Source organism: Meriones unguiculatus, chromosome 5 (assembly GCF_030254825.1).
Source record: "Meriones unguiculatus strain TT.TT164.6M chromosome 5, Bangor_MerUng_6.1, whole genome shotgun sequence".
Taxonomy (NCBI): Eukaryota; Metazoa; Chordata; class Mammalia; order Rodentia; family Muridae; genus Meriones; species Meriones unguiculatus.
In genome coordinates, this window is record NC_083353.1 from 122,219,775 (window position 1) to 122,236,580 (window position 16,806).

Here is a 16,806-nt window from a genome sequence, read left to right on the forward strand (position 1 = left end):
GTTCTCATTTTCAAGGCAGGAGGCGTGGCCAAAGGCGCTCATTCAAATAAAAAACCAGGAGATTTGCATGGAGAACAGGCACCGCGCGCGCCCATTGGCCGGCGGCACAGTGGGCGGAGTACCCCGTGCGCTCGCCGAGCTCCGCCCCCTCCTATTTGCATAACGGCCCCGGCGCGTGCAGGGGAGAAGCGGGTTTGTTTTTGAATCTGCGGAGGCGGCGGAGTGGAGCGCACGGCTGAGACGGCAGCGCCCGGGACGGCTGCGCGGGACGGCTGTGTAGGAAGGAACTCGGGTCCCTGTCCCTCACCTCCCGCCCCCGAAGGTATACGCGAGTGCCAGGGGCTGCGCTAACCACTGTCGGCCCAAGAATTATTGTGTTTCGGAAGAGTCAAGACCGCATTATGGCGGCCGCGGGAGGCGAGTGTGCGCCTGCGCGGTCGCGAAGCTGCGGGCGGGCGCTGCATGGGAGCACGTGATCGTCTGGGGTAGGGCTCGAGCTGCAGCGGAGCAGCTGGCCGGGCGGTGGCTGCGCAGGCGCAGTGCCCTGCTCAGGCGCCAGCGTTCTTGTTGGACGCCATTCGGGTTCTAGATCCGGCTTCCGTCCCTCTCGAGGCGGCCTGGCCCCGTCCCTCTGGCCACGTCCCGCGAGGCGGACGGCCCTCCGGCGTCCCGCCCCCGCCCCCGACGGCCGGAGACGCCTCCCCGCGGCGCTGGCCGCGCCGGTGCCCGCGGAGCCCGCGCCCCGGCCGCCTCCCGGGTTCCCGGCTCCCGGCGCGCCTTGAGTGGTTCCCGGAGCCCCGCTCCGCGCGGGGAGATCAGATCGGCACCTAGCGGTGTCCTCGGGGGAAGTGCATTTCCTGGAGCTGCACGTCTGCAAATGCATTTTTAACCCCGTTCCTGCCGGTTCGCTCCTGCATGTGCAGTGTCTGCAAAATCGAACCTATCCCTTTTTTGTTGTTGTTGTTTTGTTTTGTTTTTTGAAATGTTATGTCGGGGGACGGACATGGAAAGGATGTACAAGTTCGTTAAGTTTTAATCTCAGTTTCCTCAGGTATTTTCTTCATGTCTTTTTTTTTTTTTTTTAATATTTTCTCCAAAGTCAATGAAGTTTTACCCCTGAACAGTTTGCCAAGTACCTGACCCTGGCATGGGTTTAGTTCTCTTACTTCTTTAGTTAGATGATTGTTAAAAATTATTAATGGGCTCGTTTTCTCATCATTTTGTGGTGACATACAAGCTGTGAAGCCTGGTATCTTTTTTTGATGGAGAATTTTACAAAAACAAAACAAAAACCCAAGTTACATTGTGGCATCTATGGGTTGAGTCAATTAAAAAAAGTATTAAAAAATATGTACACTGTAGTATAAAATAAACAAAAATTAGCTGTACGTGTTCTAGTTTTAGTGTCTTAAAATAACTATGGACGTGTTATGGTGAACCCTGTGCTGCCACTAAATTTACAGTTTATGTAGCACAATTGGGTCAACATACATATGAGTTAACATTTTCTTATTCTGCCACTTGTTTCCTGCTAGTCTGAAAACTTACAAATGGTTTTGTAGAATTCATCTGTCATGCACATACACAGCTTTCTTTTGGTTGATTATGTAACCCAAGTTTGAATCCGTCTTGTCAAATGAAGTGCTGTTGCGTATAGTATTTGTTCGTTTGTTCTGTCGTCGTCACCTAAAATAAATACTGTTAGCAATAATACGATATAATTGGAAGATGCACTTTGGGCTGTTTTTTTGTTTTGTTTTCTGTGCCGTGACATATGGCACAGGGTGGAGGGACATGGGTGAGTCCTCTGTTCTCCACTGTAACAGGTCTAAATTTGATCTAAATTTGATCATGTGAGCCCTGAGCCCCTAGTGCCTTGTAAAAACGCAATGAAGGCAGTTTTGCATTTTTTGAGACTGTCATACTTCTGAGATGCTTCCGTCTCACCCATATTTGTACTCCTGTTACTTTGGTTCATATATCTAAACTTAAGTTTTTGTTTGAATACACGGGGTTTGTGTCTTGGGTTAATGCTGAAGATGATAAGAGATACTAGAAGAATATAATATACAATTTCAGTATTGACGGGACAGTTTGCTATTATATTTCTTAGAGGGTAAATATAATTTTAAGTTTACTAAAATTAATGAATTGTATGGATTGCAATGGTTTGTTCTTTAGTGTTTTGTCAGAAACAAGTACATTTTGAAACTTTAGTTTTGTGATGATTAAACGAGCTTTGACAGATGCGCTGTGTGTGTATATAGTATATATGTTTGTAATACGTAAGAATTAGGTTACCCAAAGTAGCAGTTACAAAATTATTTAAAAACCATTGTAGTTTTTTAAATTTTAAATATATAATTTAGGAAAAAAACCACACTGGAATGATCAAGTTATATAATTAAAATTTTATTTTTAAACAATTATTTGAATTATAAAAAATAATTTTAAAGTTATTTTAAATAGTCTTAATTATGTTTAAATATTTTAAGCTTACGTACGATTTAGTATTAAGTTAATTGTTCCAACTAGGCACTTTTAACTGGTGATTTTTGTGACTTCACTGTTTTCCATGGTGGATATAAATACTTATTATTTAATATCTATCTATCTATCTAGGTTTTTAAGCCAGGGTTTCTTCACCCCAGCTGTAGGTCAGGCTGCCTTTGATCTGCTGCCTTCCCAAGTGCTGGCATAAACCACCTGGCGTAATTTTTAACTTAGTTCCTGCCCTGTTCATGTTGTACCCTCCCCCTCCCATCTTGGTGGTGCTGTGGATCAAATTCAGGGCCTCAGGCATGCTGAACATGCACTGTGATGCTCAGCTATACCCCGGCACAGTTTCTGCTCTTTTATATTATGAATATCTTCCCATTTTAGTATTCTAAAATTTGTCTTTTAATAATTACATAATAATGTACAGCGAAAATCTCATCAAATTTGTTATCTTGTTAATCAGTCACTCAGTTTATTTATTCATTTATTGAGGCAAACTCTCCCTGTGTAGCCCAGCCCAGACCAGAACTTGGTGTGTAGAACCGTATCTACCTGGTTCTGCTGGGGTTAAGTGCTCTTTATTGTTCCTGGTTTGGAATTACAGGCCTTTTTTAATTTATGATTTATTCCATAGATTCTCTGCAGTCAAAGTATTATCTTTTGAGATGAATTTTCCATTTCATTTTCTTCTAGAACTTTATTATTTAAACATAATCTTTGTGCGTGGGATATGTGCAGAAACTTGTGTATGTGTTCATGTGAGAATGGGCATGCTCCTGCCTTGGTGTCTGTGTGGACCTTAAGCTCAGGTACCTGTCCTTGTTTCTTACTTTGGCAGGATGCCTTAATTGCTTTGCATTGTGTTCACCGGGCTAGGTAAGGATGAGCTTTTGGACATTCTGCTGTCTCTTCCTGTGAGAACCCTTGGATTACAGATAACATGAACTGCCATGTCTGGTTTTATGTAGCTTCTGGGCTGTGAACACAGGTCCTTTCATCTCTCTAGCTCTACTTTGTTTGTTTGAAAGGGTTTCTCTGTGAAACAGTCCTGGCTTTTCTGGAGACCAGGCTGTCCTTGCACTCACACAGAGATTGCCCTGCCTCTGTCTCACTACAGTAGGGATTAAAGGTTTGCACCACCACTTCAAGCCTAGCTCTCTCTTCATTGATAATTGTGTGTGTGTGTAGGAATACAGGAGTGTTTCTATATCGTTGCAGAGAGGGTCTCTCTTTTGCCCGGAGCTCACCCCTTAGACTGTCTGGGATCTACCTGTTTCAGCTTCTCGGTTGATTACAAGGGTGACCACTATATGCAACCTTTTTGTGTGTGTCCTAGGGTTGGAACAAAGGTCCTCGGGACTGGAGGGTGCTGTAGTGTGCCATACACTTTACTCGAATGCTATATGAATGTATTTTATAGTGTGCATCTTATTTAATTGAAATACCCACAACTTGTTTTCATGGTTGTGTTAGCTAATGTGTGGTTTTGCAGATGAACATTAGATTCTTTCGGTTAAATCAGAGTGATGATAATCTTCATATATAATTTTATGCAGTAAGTTTTAGGAATTTTAAAGTCATACTTAAAAAGTCATGAATAGGGTTCTCTAGACTCCTAAAATGTACTGCTTTAGGAAATGTTGGGAAAGCTTATGATTCTATGATCTTGCAGTAAGATGCTATCTTACTGTTTTCTGAGTGTTGACAATAAGAGGGATGAATTGTGAGAGGGCAGAAGGCTAAATTTCTCTCTTTTTTGGACATGTTGATAAAAAAGTAAGCCCGTTAAAAATTAGAAGCTGGAAAAGTATGTTTCAAAAGAAAGTCTTTTATAGTACATACAACTATTATTATTTTGATTGGTGGAATTTTGAAATTATTTACTCAGTGTTTGGCCAGGATGGAAACAGCCAACCTTATTGCATAATAATGTAAAATAGTTTTACTGGTAGCAGTAATGTATACATTTTTTATACATTTGTATACATTATATACAGTTGACTACATTTATATACATTTGTTCATTTATTAAATTTTTTTATGTTGATTGCAGTGACTTATTACTATCATTATAATTATATGTATTTTTTGCTGGCCTTAAACTCACAGAGATCCTCCTGACTTTGCCTCCCAAGAGCTGGGATCAAAGGCATGTACCACCACACCCAACTTGTATGTTAGTAATTACTAATGACATAATTATACTTTATATCTTTTTATTTTGAAAGGAGTCTTGTTAATGCCCAAATATTATTTTGTTGAACTTGGGAAAGCATGAAAAGCAACAGAAAGAACTCAAATAGTAAAATCTTCCTGGCTTTGTGAAAATGAACCTGGGAAATAGATATCAAGTGTTACTATGCTGGCATTTTACCCTGCCTCTGGGTCTTTTTCAAGATTTACTTTTTTTTTTAAGATTTATTTATGTATGTATATGAATACTGCATTTGCATGTATGCCTGCATGACAGAAGAGGGTATCAGATTCTATTATATAGATGGTTGTGAGCCACCATGTGGTTGTCAGGAATTGAACTCAAGACTTCTGGTTAAGAGCCAGTGCTCTTAATCGCTGAGCCATCTCTCCAACCCCGAGCAGACTTACTTTTTAATGTTACCTTTGACCTTGGCTTAGATCTTTTCAGTTTCTGGTTAGATTGTAGCGTTTGTTTTCTTAAGCTGTGACAGAAGCGCCCCTAGAGAAGGACGTGTGATTCGGAGCACTGTGAAGGTCGGCATCTGGACACAGTACAGGGAGTCACAGTGCACGTTAGGAACAAGAACTTGTCATTTTCTTCTTCATTTCTTTTTTCTTTCTCTTCCACCCCCATGTTTTCTTCTCTCTTTTCTGTTCTTCCTCCCCTCTTTTCTTTTTTCCTTTCTTTCTTCTGATCTGCTCTCTCTTCCTACCCTCCTTGCTTCCCTCCTCCTCCTCTCTGTCCCACCTCCTGCATGCTGGTGGTATAGGCATGCATCGTCATGTCCTGGAGACCGAACCCAGAGCTTTCTTGCGTGCTGGGCAAGCTCTCTGCTGATTGAGCTTCATCCCCTAACCGCTTTTGTTTGCCTTGTCTTCTTGTGTTTTTGTTGTTACCGTTTTGTTTTTGAGACAGTCGTTCTGTGTAACCTTCAGGCTGGCTTCAAATTCACAGAGATCCAGTCTCTCTGCCTTCTGAAGGCTGATTAAGGACAGGCTTTGAGACAAGGTAGTGGCATATAGCTCGGTCTGAGTTCGTCATCCTCATGCGTTATTCTCTCTACTTTGCTTACCTTAGATCCTAAAGTCCAGCTGAAAAACAAAAATGAGTAAAGATTTAAGTAAAGATGGAATGATGCAATTAATTATTTGTGTTTCTAATTAATTATTATGTTTCTATAATTGTCTCCTTCCTTTATCAGATTTAAGTGATTTAAGAGTTGGAAATGGGGCTGGGTATGTAGCTGAGTTGGCAGAATGCTGGTTTAGTGTGCATGAAGTCTTGGATTTGATCCCCAACACTGCATAAAACTAGGTGTAATCTTGAACACCTGTACCCCAGCACTGTGGAGGCAGGGGTAGCAGAAATTGAAGGTTATTGTCAGTTACTTAATAATTTCAAGTATAGTCGGGGTAACATGAGATGTAAAATAAATATTCAAAAATGAAACAAGTAAATGAAAGACAAAAAGAACAAAGGTATTTTCCCATTTTCATGAGACAGTATTTCTCTGTGTATCCTTGACTGTCCTAGATTGTCCTAGACTTTGACCAGGCTGGCCTCGAACTCACAGAGATGCAGTTGCCTCTGTCATCGCACCTTCAGCATTTTCTTAAAACAAATTAGAATACATTAAAGAACTATTGTGGTTTTTTTTTATTGTGATTTGGGAAACTGGTCTCAATGCAGTTTTCCTTTATTTGGCTTTTATGTTAATTATTTTTGCAGTATTGGGTGTTAAACCTAGGGCCACATACATACTCTTATACGGAGCTCTGTTGCCATCCTTACTTTCCCTGGAAATAGATTGAACATCTATGTGGTACAATAGTAGGGCTAGAGAGATGGCTCCGTGGTTAGAGAATGTTACTCTTGCAAAGGACCCAAGCGTGGTTCCTAAAACCACCTCCATCAGGTGCTTACCATTGCCTGTGGCTCCAGCTCCAGGAGACTGGACTTCTTTGGGCACCTGCACTCACATGTATGCATACATGCGTGCGCGCACACACACACACACACACACACACACACACTTGATAAAACCTTTAAGGCCTTAGCATGTTCAGGCACATGCTCTTCAAGCTTGGTGACCTAGGTTCTACCCCTGGAGCCCACTTGAAGTGGGAAGGCGTTAACAGATGCACGCTGTTATCTGACTCCATTTGTGCCGGGGCACATACTCCTCGCACAGAAACATACAGTACAGTTTTTAAGTCCTTCTGGGCAATAGTTGACTATAGAGTAGAATTAAAATGTATTGAAAAGTAATTTAGAAAAAAATAGGTTTGATAATGAACTCAAAAGGAATATATAAACATTTAGAAAAGTTATTTATAAATTTTTGTGTGAGAATCTTGTTTTAGGACTGACGCATTAAGTAAAAACTAAACAAAGCCATATTATTACGGTTACTAGATTACACTGAACCTCTTATGATGAAAAAAAAATGATTTTTTTTCCAATAGTAATTTTATTTGCGGCCGTGCTCACATTTCTTTAAGCAGTCATCATTGCTGAAATTAGGGGTGAAGTAATGTGTTCTAGGGACTAGACCCATACAGCATTCTCTGTCTCCTTCATTTTTTATAGAAAAGCTTAGGATGCAAAGCTTCTCTTTCTCCATTCATCAGGAAAGATTATAGAATTTGCTGGATATGGTCAGCCAAAATTAAGGCAGGTTTATGGCACAGTAATTCACTCCCTGGTAGTCTTGGTTACTTGGGAGGCTGAGGTGAAAGACAAGCTGACTCTTGGCAGCAGCCTTCCTGCCTCAACCTTTTAGGCTGGGAGCCACCGAACCAGGCTAGAAAGTTATTCTTGAGGCAGACAGAGAATTCTGTTTCTCTATATCTCATACTTCTAAGCAGGCTCTGCCACTTAATGCATAGATACAACTATTATGTGTGTTAATTGAATTTTATGATTCTTTTGATTTTTGATGATTTGAAATAGGTTCTCATTGAGGCCAGGCTGACCTACACTACATCTAGGACAATTGAGGGTAATCTTGAACTCCTAGTCCTCCTGACTTCATCTCCCACATGCTGTGATTACAGGCCTGTGCTACTGTGCCAGACCCTTAGTAAGACCCTTGAATTAGCTCTAACGAGATACTTCTGGCCAGGCATTTTATCAGCTTTATCAGCTTTTGATAGATACATCATTAGGAATCAAGAGCCGTCTGATTGAGCTGAATGAGATCTGTTAAAACTACCGTGGTAGTGTGTTATATTGTTCTCAAAAATTCTCATACATCAATATTCCTAGACTGTCAGGTTTAAGCTTGAAATATATAACTTGCAGAAGAGATACTAAATTGGTTTCTTTTGAGTCATTTTTCCACTTGAGATGGTTTCGTTGTTTGCTGTCACACTAAATGTAAGATTTATTAACTGTAACACTTTCATTGTGGTCATGGATACAAATTTGATTTAGGAAAGTAGATTCTGTAAAGATTAAAATATATTATTATTATTTCATGTGTGTGGTCCCAAGTGGAGGACAACTTTCGAGGTAGTTCTCTCCTTTCATTATGAGTTCTGGGGATTGAACTTTCTTGGCTTTAGGAGCAAGTGCTTTTAACTTGCTAAGCTGTCTCACTGGTCCAGAAAGCATATTATCATTAAAGGTAACTGTGTTCACCACTGTGGCACCAACATAAAGCCTCTTACTGCAAACAAACTGATTTATAAAAAGTAAGAGATGATCTGTGAGATACCTCAGTGGATAAAGCAGATTGCTGTCAAACCTTGTCACCTGAGTTCAATTCCTGGCCCCACAAAGTGCAAGGAAAGAAGTGACTCCTGCAGATTGCCCTCTGACCTCCACATATAAGGTGTGGTGTGGGCTAGCTTCTGCTTCCCACCCCAATTAAAAAAACAAAAACAGACAGACTTACCTTATGCAGTATTTAATTACTTTGAACAGTATTTTTTTACAGAACTACTCATAAAATTTTTCTAATAATTTAGCTTATTAATCATAGGTCTTTCTGAATAAATTTGTCAACATTAAAAACTGCTTTTACAAAGTTGTTTGCTTTGTATTAATACTACCATAAAAATCCTGATCTAGTTCCTTGATACAGATGTTGGTTCATGAAGTTAATGACACTCCTTTATGTCACAGTAAGTCTCTTTGGCCTCTCTTATATTTAACTTTAATCAACTTTTGTTCAATGTTATGGTGCTTCTTTTTCTTGTAGAACCCTTGTTTTCCATATGCCACACATTTTGATTGACTTTGTCTCTGAGGAAGAGGAGGAATAAGCTATAATATGTAGTAATTTTAATTTTATTTTTATAGGATATGTGAGTTTTTTTAAAATATGTATGTCAGAAAACTGTCCTTGATATTTTAGTGTTTGATTGATAGTTTGGCTGGGTATAGAAGTCTAGGTTGAAGTCTTTTTCCTTTGTTTAATGGAAGATTGTATACAGAAAGCAAGTGCTCATTAGTGCACACTGGAAAGTTTTAAAAAATGATTTCATTGGTTATGTCTTTCTCCTGTCATTTGACTCTTCCATTTTGAATTTTTGTGTAGATATACTCTTAACTCCATTTTCTTTGTATTTATATTTTGTCTTTTGCTTAAGTAGTTCATCTTTTTTTTTAAGTTTTTCTTTCTTTTTCTTTTTCTTTCTTTCTTTCTCTCTCTCTCTCTTTTTTTTTTTTAGACGGGTTTCTCTGTGTAGCCCCTGGCTGTCCTGGAACTCTCTCTGTAGTCCAGGCCTTGAACTCAAAGATCTGCCTGTGTCTGCTTTTCAAGTTCTGGGATTAAAGTTGTGCACCACTATTATCTGGTTGAAATTTTCATTTCTTATATTAACTTCTGTTTTTCATTTTCTGCTTGTACTATTCTGTTCTGGCCTTAAAAGTACAACTTCTTTCCTTCATATATAATAGGTTTTATAGTTTTCTTCTTGATGCATAATGTGTGGCTTAGCATATTTTTTTGGTATTTGCTTTCTGTCTTCCATGTGAAAGGCTTGGTTGAGTTCCTTTTTTTAGACTTACTGCATAATGTAATATATAGATGAAATTAATCGAAATATCTACATTTAGATAAATTTAAAGTTTTCTCTAGTGTGATTTGGGTGAGTAATTTTTGTGGGCTCCTCAAAAATGTCTTGGATCAGACATTTTTGAGATAAGGAGAAAGAGAGATGCTTGCCTTTTGAAGTAGGGTCCAAGAAGTAAGCAGGCTCAGCAATGGAGTTCTGTAATTGTTACAGGGGAGGGGCAGGGTCTCCAAAAAGTAGGATTTTGGTTAGTACCTAAGAAATAAGTCAGGGAAAAGGCAAAGTTATGTTTTGAATTAGAACCCAGAAAAGCAAGTGAAGCAGGAGATCTAGTTTGTACCTTCGTGCCCTTTATGTCTGTTTGTTTTAAGCTGTGTAACAATAATTTGTGTAGTGTGTCATAACTGAATGAATGGAACAGTCTACCAAAATACAGTAACACTTTAAGTGGTTTTTATTTACACACACATCCTTATTCCACTACTGTGATGACTAAAAAATATAGTAGTTGACTCAAGTTAATTCTTTTAATTCCCTCCCTCATTACTACTTGTGTAATTCCTGGCAAATGATTATATTCTTTGGACATAAAGTTGGTGATTGTAACACTCTCAGAGTTGTCTAGACTTTTGACATTGCAACATGACATTGTCATTTACAAATGCATTAGACTGGATTCTGAGCCAGCCTGACTGTGCAGGTTGTAGTTTGGACATGCCTGCATCACTCTAATAATTAAATGAGAAGACTGTGGCAAAGCATGCTACTTTCTGTTTGAAAGGGACTAAATATGAGATTGTACTGGAACTATTTTCCAATATTAAAAATTCTTTCCAGGTCATTTATTTTTACAGGTAAATGATGGGGCTTCTTACAAGTGATCTCATCTAAAATTTCCTCAAAGATGATTTGTGACACTATTAAGTCAAGCTGTGTTAGACTTAGAAGTATTAGTAGAATTTAAAAACAAGTAGTTAAGTTACATTTGAAAATGTCATAGTGTTACATTATATTCTAATTAAGAGAAAACCAGCCTGGAAGATGGCTCAGAGTGCTTCAGAAGCCTGACCTGAGTTCTGTTCTTGAAACTGTGGGAGGGGAGCACGACCCCTGGAGGTTGTCCCCTGATACCGTGCACAAGCTGTGGCCACGTGTACACACACACACACACACACACACAATGATAATAATAATAATAAAAATACTTGAAAAAGCAAGCAGTATTTCTATAGCTGTTTCACTATTTTATGCAGACAGTAGACACTGCAGTCCTTGCTGGAATGTGCTCTAAAAAAGGCGTCTGTACCACATTGGACTTTGAACTGAAGTCTTGTAGGAGAAAATTAGGAAGAAAAGATACCCTACAAATGAAGGTTCACAAAATGCACACTTTTCTGAGATTTTTGTGTCAGAAACAAAATTAAGAGTCTCAACATCTTGTTTATTGAAGACATAGTTTTGTACTATTGGATAGAAAAATGATATTCAAATGGAAGACAAAGTAAGATGCAGTTTCTAGTTTTCTGTGGTCTCTGAAGAGAGTATTGAAGTGTGGCAAATGCAGAGAGATAGGATGTGAAGATCCTGAGAGCTGATGTACCAGGTTTGGGCGATGGGCCCCGAGAGGAGAAAGGCAGGTCAGGAGACCGTCACTAGTGGTCATTCTGATTGTGTGTGTTCTGGCCCATGCCTGTTACTCTAGGACTTTGGAAAGATGAGGCAGGAGGAGTGCTGTAAATTTAAGGCTAGTCTCAGTCTAAAGAGCGAGACTGTTTCAAACAAAGAAGGTTGAATCCAGAATAGAATTTATTTGGTGAACTAGAGTGCTTTTTCAAGGGGGTGGCACATGGGACAAAAGATATAAAAACAGTGACACAAACTCGCTGTAACGGCCTGATATTTTTCTCAAACAGAGAACCAGTGTCTAAAGGGGTTCGGTAAGCTGTATGGGTTGAAGCTGAGAGTACAGCTGGGTTACTTTTCAGCTTTTATTAATTTTTGACTTGCTTAATCTCTGAGCCTGTTTAGGCTATCACAAGTTGGTGATAAAGCCTGCTTTTAGAGTAACAATTGATAATGTCAAATATTTATCAGGTAGCTTTGTTTTGGTTATTTGTACTGCCTCACTCCATTACATTTACATCCCAGTTTTACAGTAAGCATATCTATTCTGAACATTCCAATTTTGCTAACATCTTGCTTTTATCAGATAGACTATTTAAGCCTTCCTCAGCCACAATATTCTAAGAGCTACTATGGCTTGGCCAGATGTGGTAGCACAAACACCTGTAATCCTAGCATTCCTGGTGTAGGTGCAGAAGGATGGCAAGTTTGAGGGCAGCTTCAGTGTGTGGTGAGTTCAGGGCTTTAGTTACATTGTGAGACACTGTCTTAAAAAATATAAAACAAAGATTGGTGTTACCCTTCTGTGGTATAGAGCACTTAGCATGCGCAAGGTCCAGGCTTGATTCCTAGGCTGTAATTTGATATGGCATGGATCATGCGTAATGTTTCTTCTGTTTTCTTTTCTGATCTAGCACTTAAGGCAGTTTTCACAGATATTATCCAGTTCCTCTCATAGAATACTGAATAAAGGTCTCTTTCAAGACTGAGCAATTAAAAAAAATTATGGAATATTTCAAACATGTAAAGAAATAGAGTGAGATAAAGAAGCACATGTTTTATAATCTCATAAGGCCAATCTTTTTTAATTGCATTTCTGTCACCTCTCTTATACCCTTAAGAAGTTGAATAAGTAACAACATGTAGATAGACACAACACAGAATAACTAAATTTGAAGACTGTATGCTGAAGAAGAATGGGGAAACTGGACTCCATAGCTGGTGGAAACTGAAGCAGAACAGGCCTTTGTGTGCCTTTGGCCCTTTCTTCTGCTGGCTGTTTCTGCCAAGCCAAGCTTGCTGCGAGTGTTCTCAGATGTGGCTTGATTCAACATCCACTTCCAGACTGTCTGTACCCTTTGTCCCCCAGTTCCCCTTCACAGGGGGTCTGCATTCTTCACTCACTTCACAGGTACCAAAATGTTGGGCTCTGTGGAGCCTGGCAATGTTCCTGTGACATTTGGACTACAAAGAGATATTATAATTATGAGAAATTACTACAATAAGCTTTGTTGCCATCTTATTTTTAAGACAGTAATTGTTCAAATTGAAAAAAAAATATGATTGTAAACTCTCACCATTCTGCTAGACTGAGCACTTTTGAAGCTTAGATTCTGTGGGGAAATTTTAATTAGCTTCTTAAAATTAAAATTAACCTGATCAAATGACTACAGAGCTTAAACAGTTTTGATAGTCTTCTTGTGATAGATGTATTACTTTAAAGGTAAAAAAGAAAAGAATAGGAAAAGGGGTCTTGAGCAGGGTTCGAGGGTTGGACTTTGTCCTCCCTTGTTTTTCTGGACTGAAGTGGAGGCTTTCTTTCAGGCAATTCCCTGGTGTTGGCTCTGTGTGATTTGGCTCTATCTCTGTTACTGCTAATATGTGGCATGGATTTCAAGTTGTTTGGGATTGGAATGTGCCCAGACTCTGTATTGCAAGTCCGGATTCACAGGCATTTTATTGCAAAACTGGCTGGCTGCCTTCTGTTTTCTTTTCTGTATCCTAAGTGGCTGCATTGTTTGTTGCAGTATATGCATTAGCTATCTGCGTTCAGTTTCCTGCAGCCTGACAAAGTGGGAGGGGCTTTCTTTGATACATGGCTGAGTTTTCACTGTGTGAGTTCTTGAGTGCACGTTGCAGCCATCTTAATTACACTTTTGTGCAACTGAGACTGTGCAGCTGTCTCAAAATGGCTGCTAACCCAATCTCTGGAGCTGCTTAGGCAGCAAGTATGCCTGTGAAGAGACTTGTCACATGCACCAGGATCTGAGGTAAGAACCAGGAAGCTTTTATCTTTAAACATTGCAATTAGAAAACATTTGATTATGACCAAGTTTGTATAGGAAGAGAATTTGCTTGTGAAAAAGTTGAAATGTTTACTAAGACCTGTAAACCTATATTAGAGAAATAGTATATTAGGATGGTGAGGTCAAAGGTTAAATTGCTGTGATTTCTCACCATTTTGTTGTCATTGCCAGAACATTTGATCACCACAGTAGTGCTTTTCTGACCCATGAGTAATTTAAGGCTCCTTGTGTATTGGATAGTTAATTCATTAGATATGTGTAGAAATTCAAACAATATATTATTTTTTTAAGAAGGCATAAATTAGCCTTGCTTAAAAAGAATATGATTTTCTTCTTTTTAAAGTGAGTTATTGTTTGGAATCCTAATTTGCTGCATAAATCATAGAAAAATAATATTCTTTTTAATTTTTTTATATTATATGCTTCAGTGCTTTCTCACGTGCTGCCTTTTTATAGTAAATATTTGTATATTTATAGTGTCTCACTTTTTTCTTAAGTTATCTTTTGTTTGAATTGATATTTGGGTTCAGATTTTAAATTTCAGAATAGTTTTACATATAGACCTCATCTTTTTTTAAATCTAGTACAGTCTGATATCTAGAGAGCTGGAATAAATATTGTTTTTGCTAACGAAGTGTCATTATTATGTGTATTTAAAACTTAACACTCAAAAGAGATTGTGAATTTGAAAAAGGTGTTTTAGCATTATAAAACAGAAATGTTGGCTGAACCACTGTAATATACAATTTCATGGTTACCTAGCAAGTTGGGAAAATAATTTTCTTCTCTTTTCTCTCCCTCTCTCCCCCGCCCTTCCTTCCTCCCTCCCTTTCTTTTCCTCTTTTTTTTTTTTTTTTGAGACAAGGTCGCAGTGTGGCTTGGTGGTGGTTGCCTCTCGCTTGCTGAGTAGCCTCAGCTTGCCTTAGATCCCTGCCTCCAGTCTCCGCCTCACCAGTGCTAGGATCACAGGCACGTGCTGCCTCCCAGGGCCTGAGGAGTGGATGGAATTCCAGTCAGAGTTCCAGTACAACAGTTAGAACAGCTACACTGTGAAGCAGGGCTTAAGTTGTCGTAGCTGCTAAAGTATTTCCTAATGGTGCCGTATATACTCCTGTTATGTTGTCCGCAGAGTATTTTACATACATTCTTGACTAATGCACAGCAGAGAACAGCTAGTTCTCGGAATGTTCTCATAGAAGAACTTTTTTATTTTTGTAACTTTCTGCACTTTTTGATTTTCTTTTTCCCCTCTGTTTTTATTTTTTAAAAACAGGCTGTCATGCAATATAGGCTGGCCTTTGAACATAGATTGGGCTGGCCTTGAACTTGCAATCTCCTGTTTTATCCAGGCTGCCTAAATACTAACAATCCTTCCAGAACTGTAGGCAGGTACCACCATGACTGGCTCTAAAACAACTTTTCAAACAACAAATTACATTTTTACAAATTAAATTTTTGGAGAAGGCCCGAACATATTAAAAGTCTGCACATGGAATTTTATTTTATACTTATTTTATAGTATAAATTTATACAGTTTACTTGTCATAATTGTGTTTAATAAATAAGCTATTATGTTTAACAAGACTTTGAAATGAGAACACATATGACCTCTAGAATTTTGTATTACTATCCAGATCTATTTCACTTATTTGTAGAACTCAGCCTCTAAGGCATTATGAAATTGTTTGAAATTTTTCTAGAATGCATCTACCTTTATTCTTTTTTGATTTTCCAAAAGGTCTAGATTAGAACATAAGATCTGCGACTTAATAGTTGAAAATTGCTGTCCTGTCACACATTTAAATTTATACTTGCTCTTGGTTATATTTTTTAAATACAGTAGTTATCTTTGTGTTAATCTCAAGTAAAATTATGAATCATCATAATTTGATCATTTATACAGATCCTCTAGCTATATGCATTTGCTCCCAAAACAAACAAAAACTGTTAAGTGTGAGAATCTGCTCTTCCATAGGCCATGCTCAGGAGGGTGGTAGGAGAGTGAGCTGGCTCTGACCGCAATCACGCCCTAAGGCTGTCAGTGATGCATTAGGAATGTCTAAACTCGTTGGGTATTTAGGCTACTATTGTTAACTTTTTCATTGCATTTTCCGTTTTTACAGTTTATAACCATAAAGTAGACCTCAGATTATTTTGTGTTGGTGGCAGTTTTCAAATTTCCTGTGATAAATTACAGGCTAGACATTATGCTGGATAATTGAGAGCATGATATATATTCTGGGAACTGAATTTCTGAGACTATATATTGTCTACTCATTTTGTCTCCCTCCTTTCTATTGTTTACCCCTTTTTCATAAGCTGTTTTTAAAATTTAGCATAAGTGTCAAATGGAAATGTTGGGATGGTGGGAAGTTCGTTGACTCAAGCGTCCACAGTTAAGTAGGAATCCCCCTTTGACTACCTTTTTCTGATACTGACTGGCTCATTCCTTTTCTTTTGTTTTTATTTCTTATAGGTCACATACCATGTCATGTGTGATTAGATTAGATTCTTGGGAAATGATGGGGAGTTTCTCATATAATTCATGCTGAAGACTGAATGGAATGTTGCTGTTAAAGAATTGGAAGTGTAGGGTAAACACTTCAGTTGTAGTCTGGCTGAATCTTCCAAGTATATTGTTTACAAAAAAAAATGAGCTTCTCCCAGAGATGACTTGAATACAGGGCCAAGTGTTTCTGTGCTTGGTGTAACTGAGGACCTTAGGAAGAACTGACAGCTGTAGACTTACTTTTATCCTTTATCCACTGTCCATTTTTCTAGTTAGCATTTAATGTTAGAGTTAACTGAAAATCCAGATTTTTTGCCTCTTAAAATATGCTGGTAGGCCTGTTTTTCTGCCCAGCAATCTGCACTGTGTCCAAGAGGTCTCTGATGCTCCGTTGTCCTCACTGTCACGCTTCTCTCAGGTAGCTCCCTCATAAGCCCTTTTGTGCTCAGTTAGTGGGAGTGTTGACAGCCATGACTATCTAAAATGCAGTTTCTAACCCAAAAGAAAATGAGCACAAGTAAGATCTGGTGTATTATACTGACCTCAGGAAGACCTAACCTGTAAAGTAAGGGTATCTTTAGACATGGCACATTTGATAACATTTTTTTCTAATTAAGATTTTTTGAGGTTTATTTTTATGTGTTTGGGTGT

At 38.7% G+C, this 16,806-nt stretch overlaps 1 protein-coding gene across 2 annotated transcripts in view; it reads left to right on the forward strand.

Moving 5' to 3' along the window:
- The first annotated feature begins 566 nt into the window (after nt 1-566).
- The window catches only part of Atf7ip (activating transcription factor 7 interacting protein), an 87,060-nt gene continuing 70,820 nt past the window's right edge, over nt 567-16,806 (forward strand). The window contains exon 1 of one of the 2 annotated variants that reach the window (XM_021644286.2): nt 567-1,051. Coding sequence is in view for 1 of the 2 variants with exons in the window: in XM_060384311.1 (XP_060240294.1) it covers nt 13,594-13,610 (17 nt within the window). In the remaining variant the exon portion in view is untranslated. Of the gene's footprint in view, nt 1,052-13,286; nt 13,611-16,806 lie in introns of those variants that run through there. The other variant, XM_060384311.1, reaches the window with a different exon arrangement.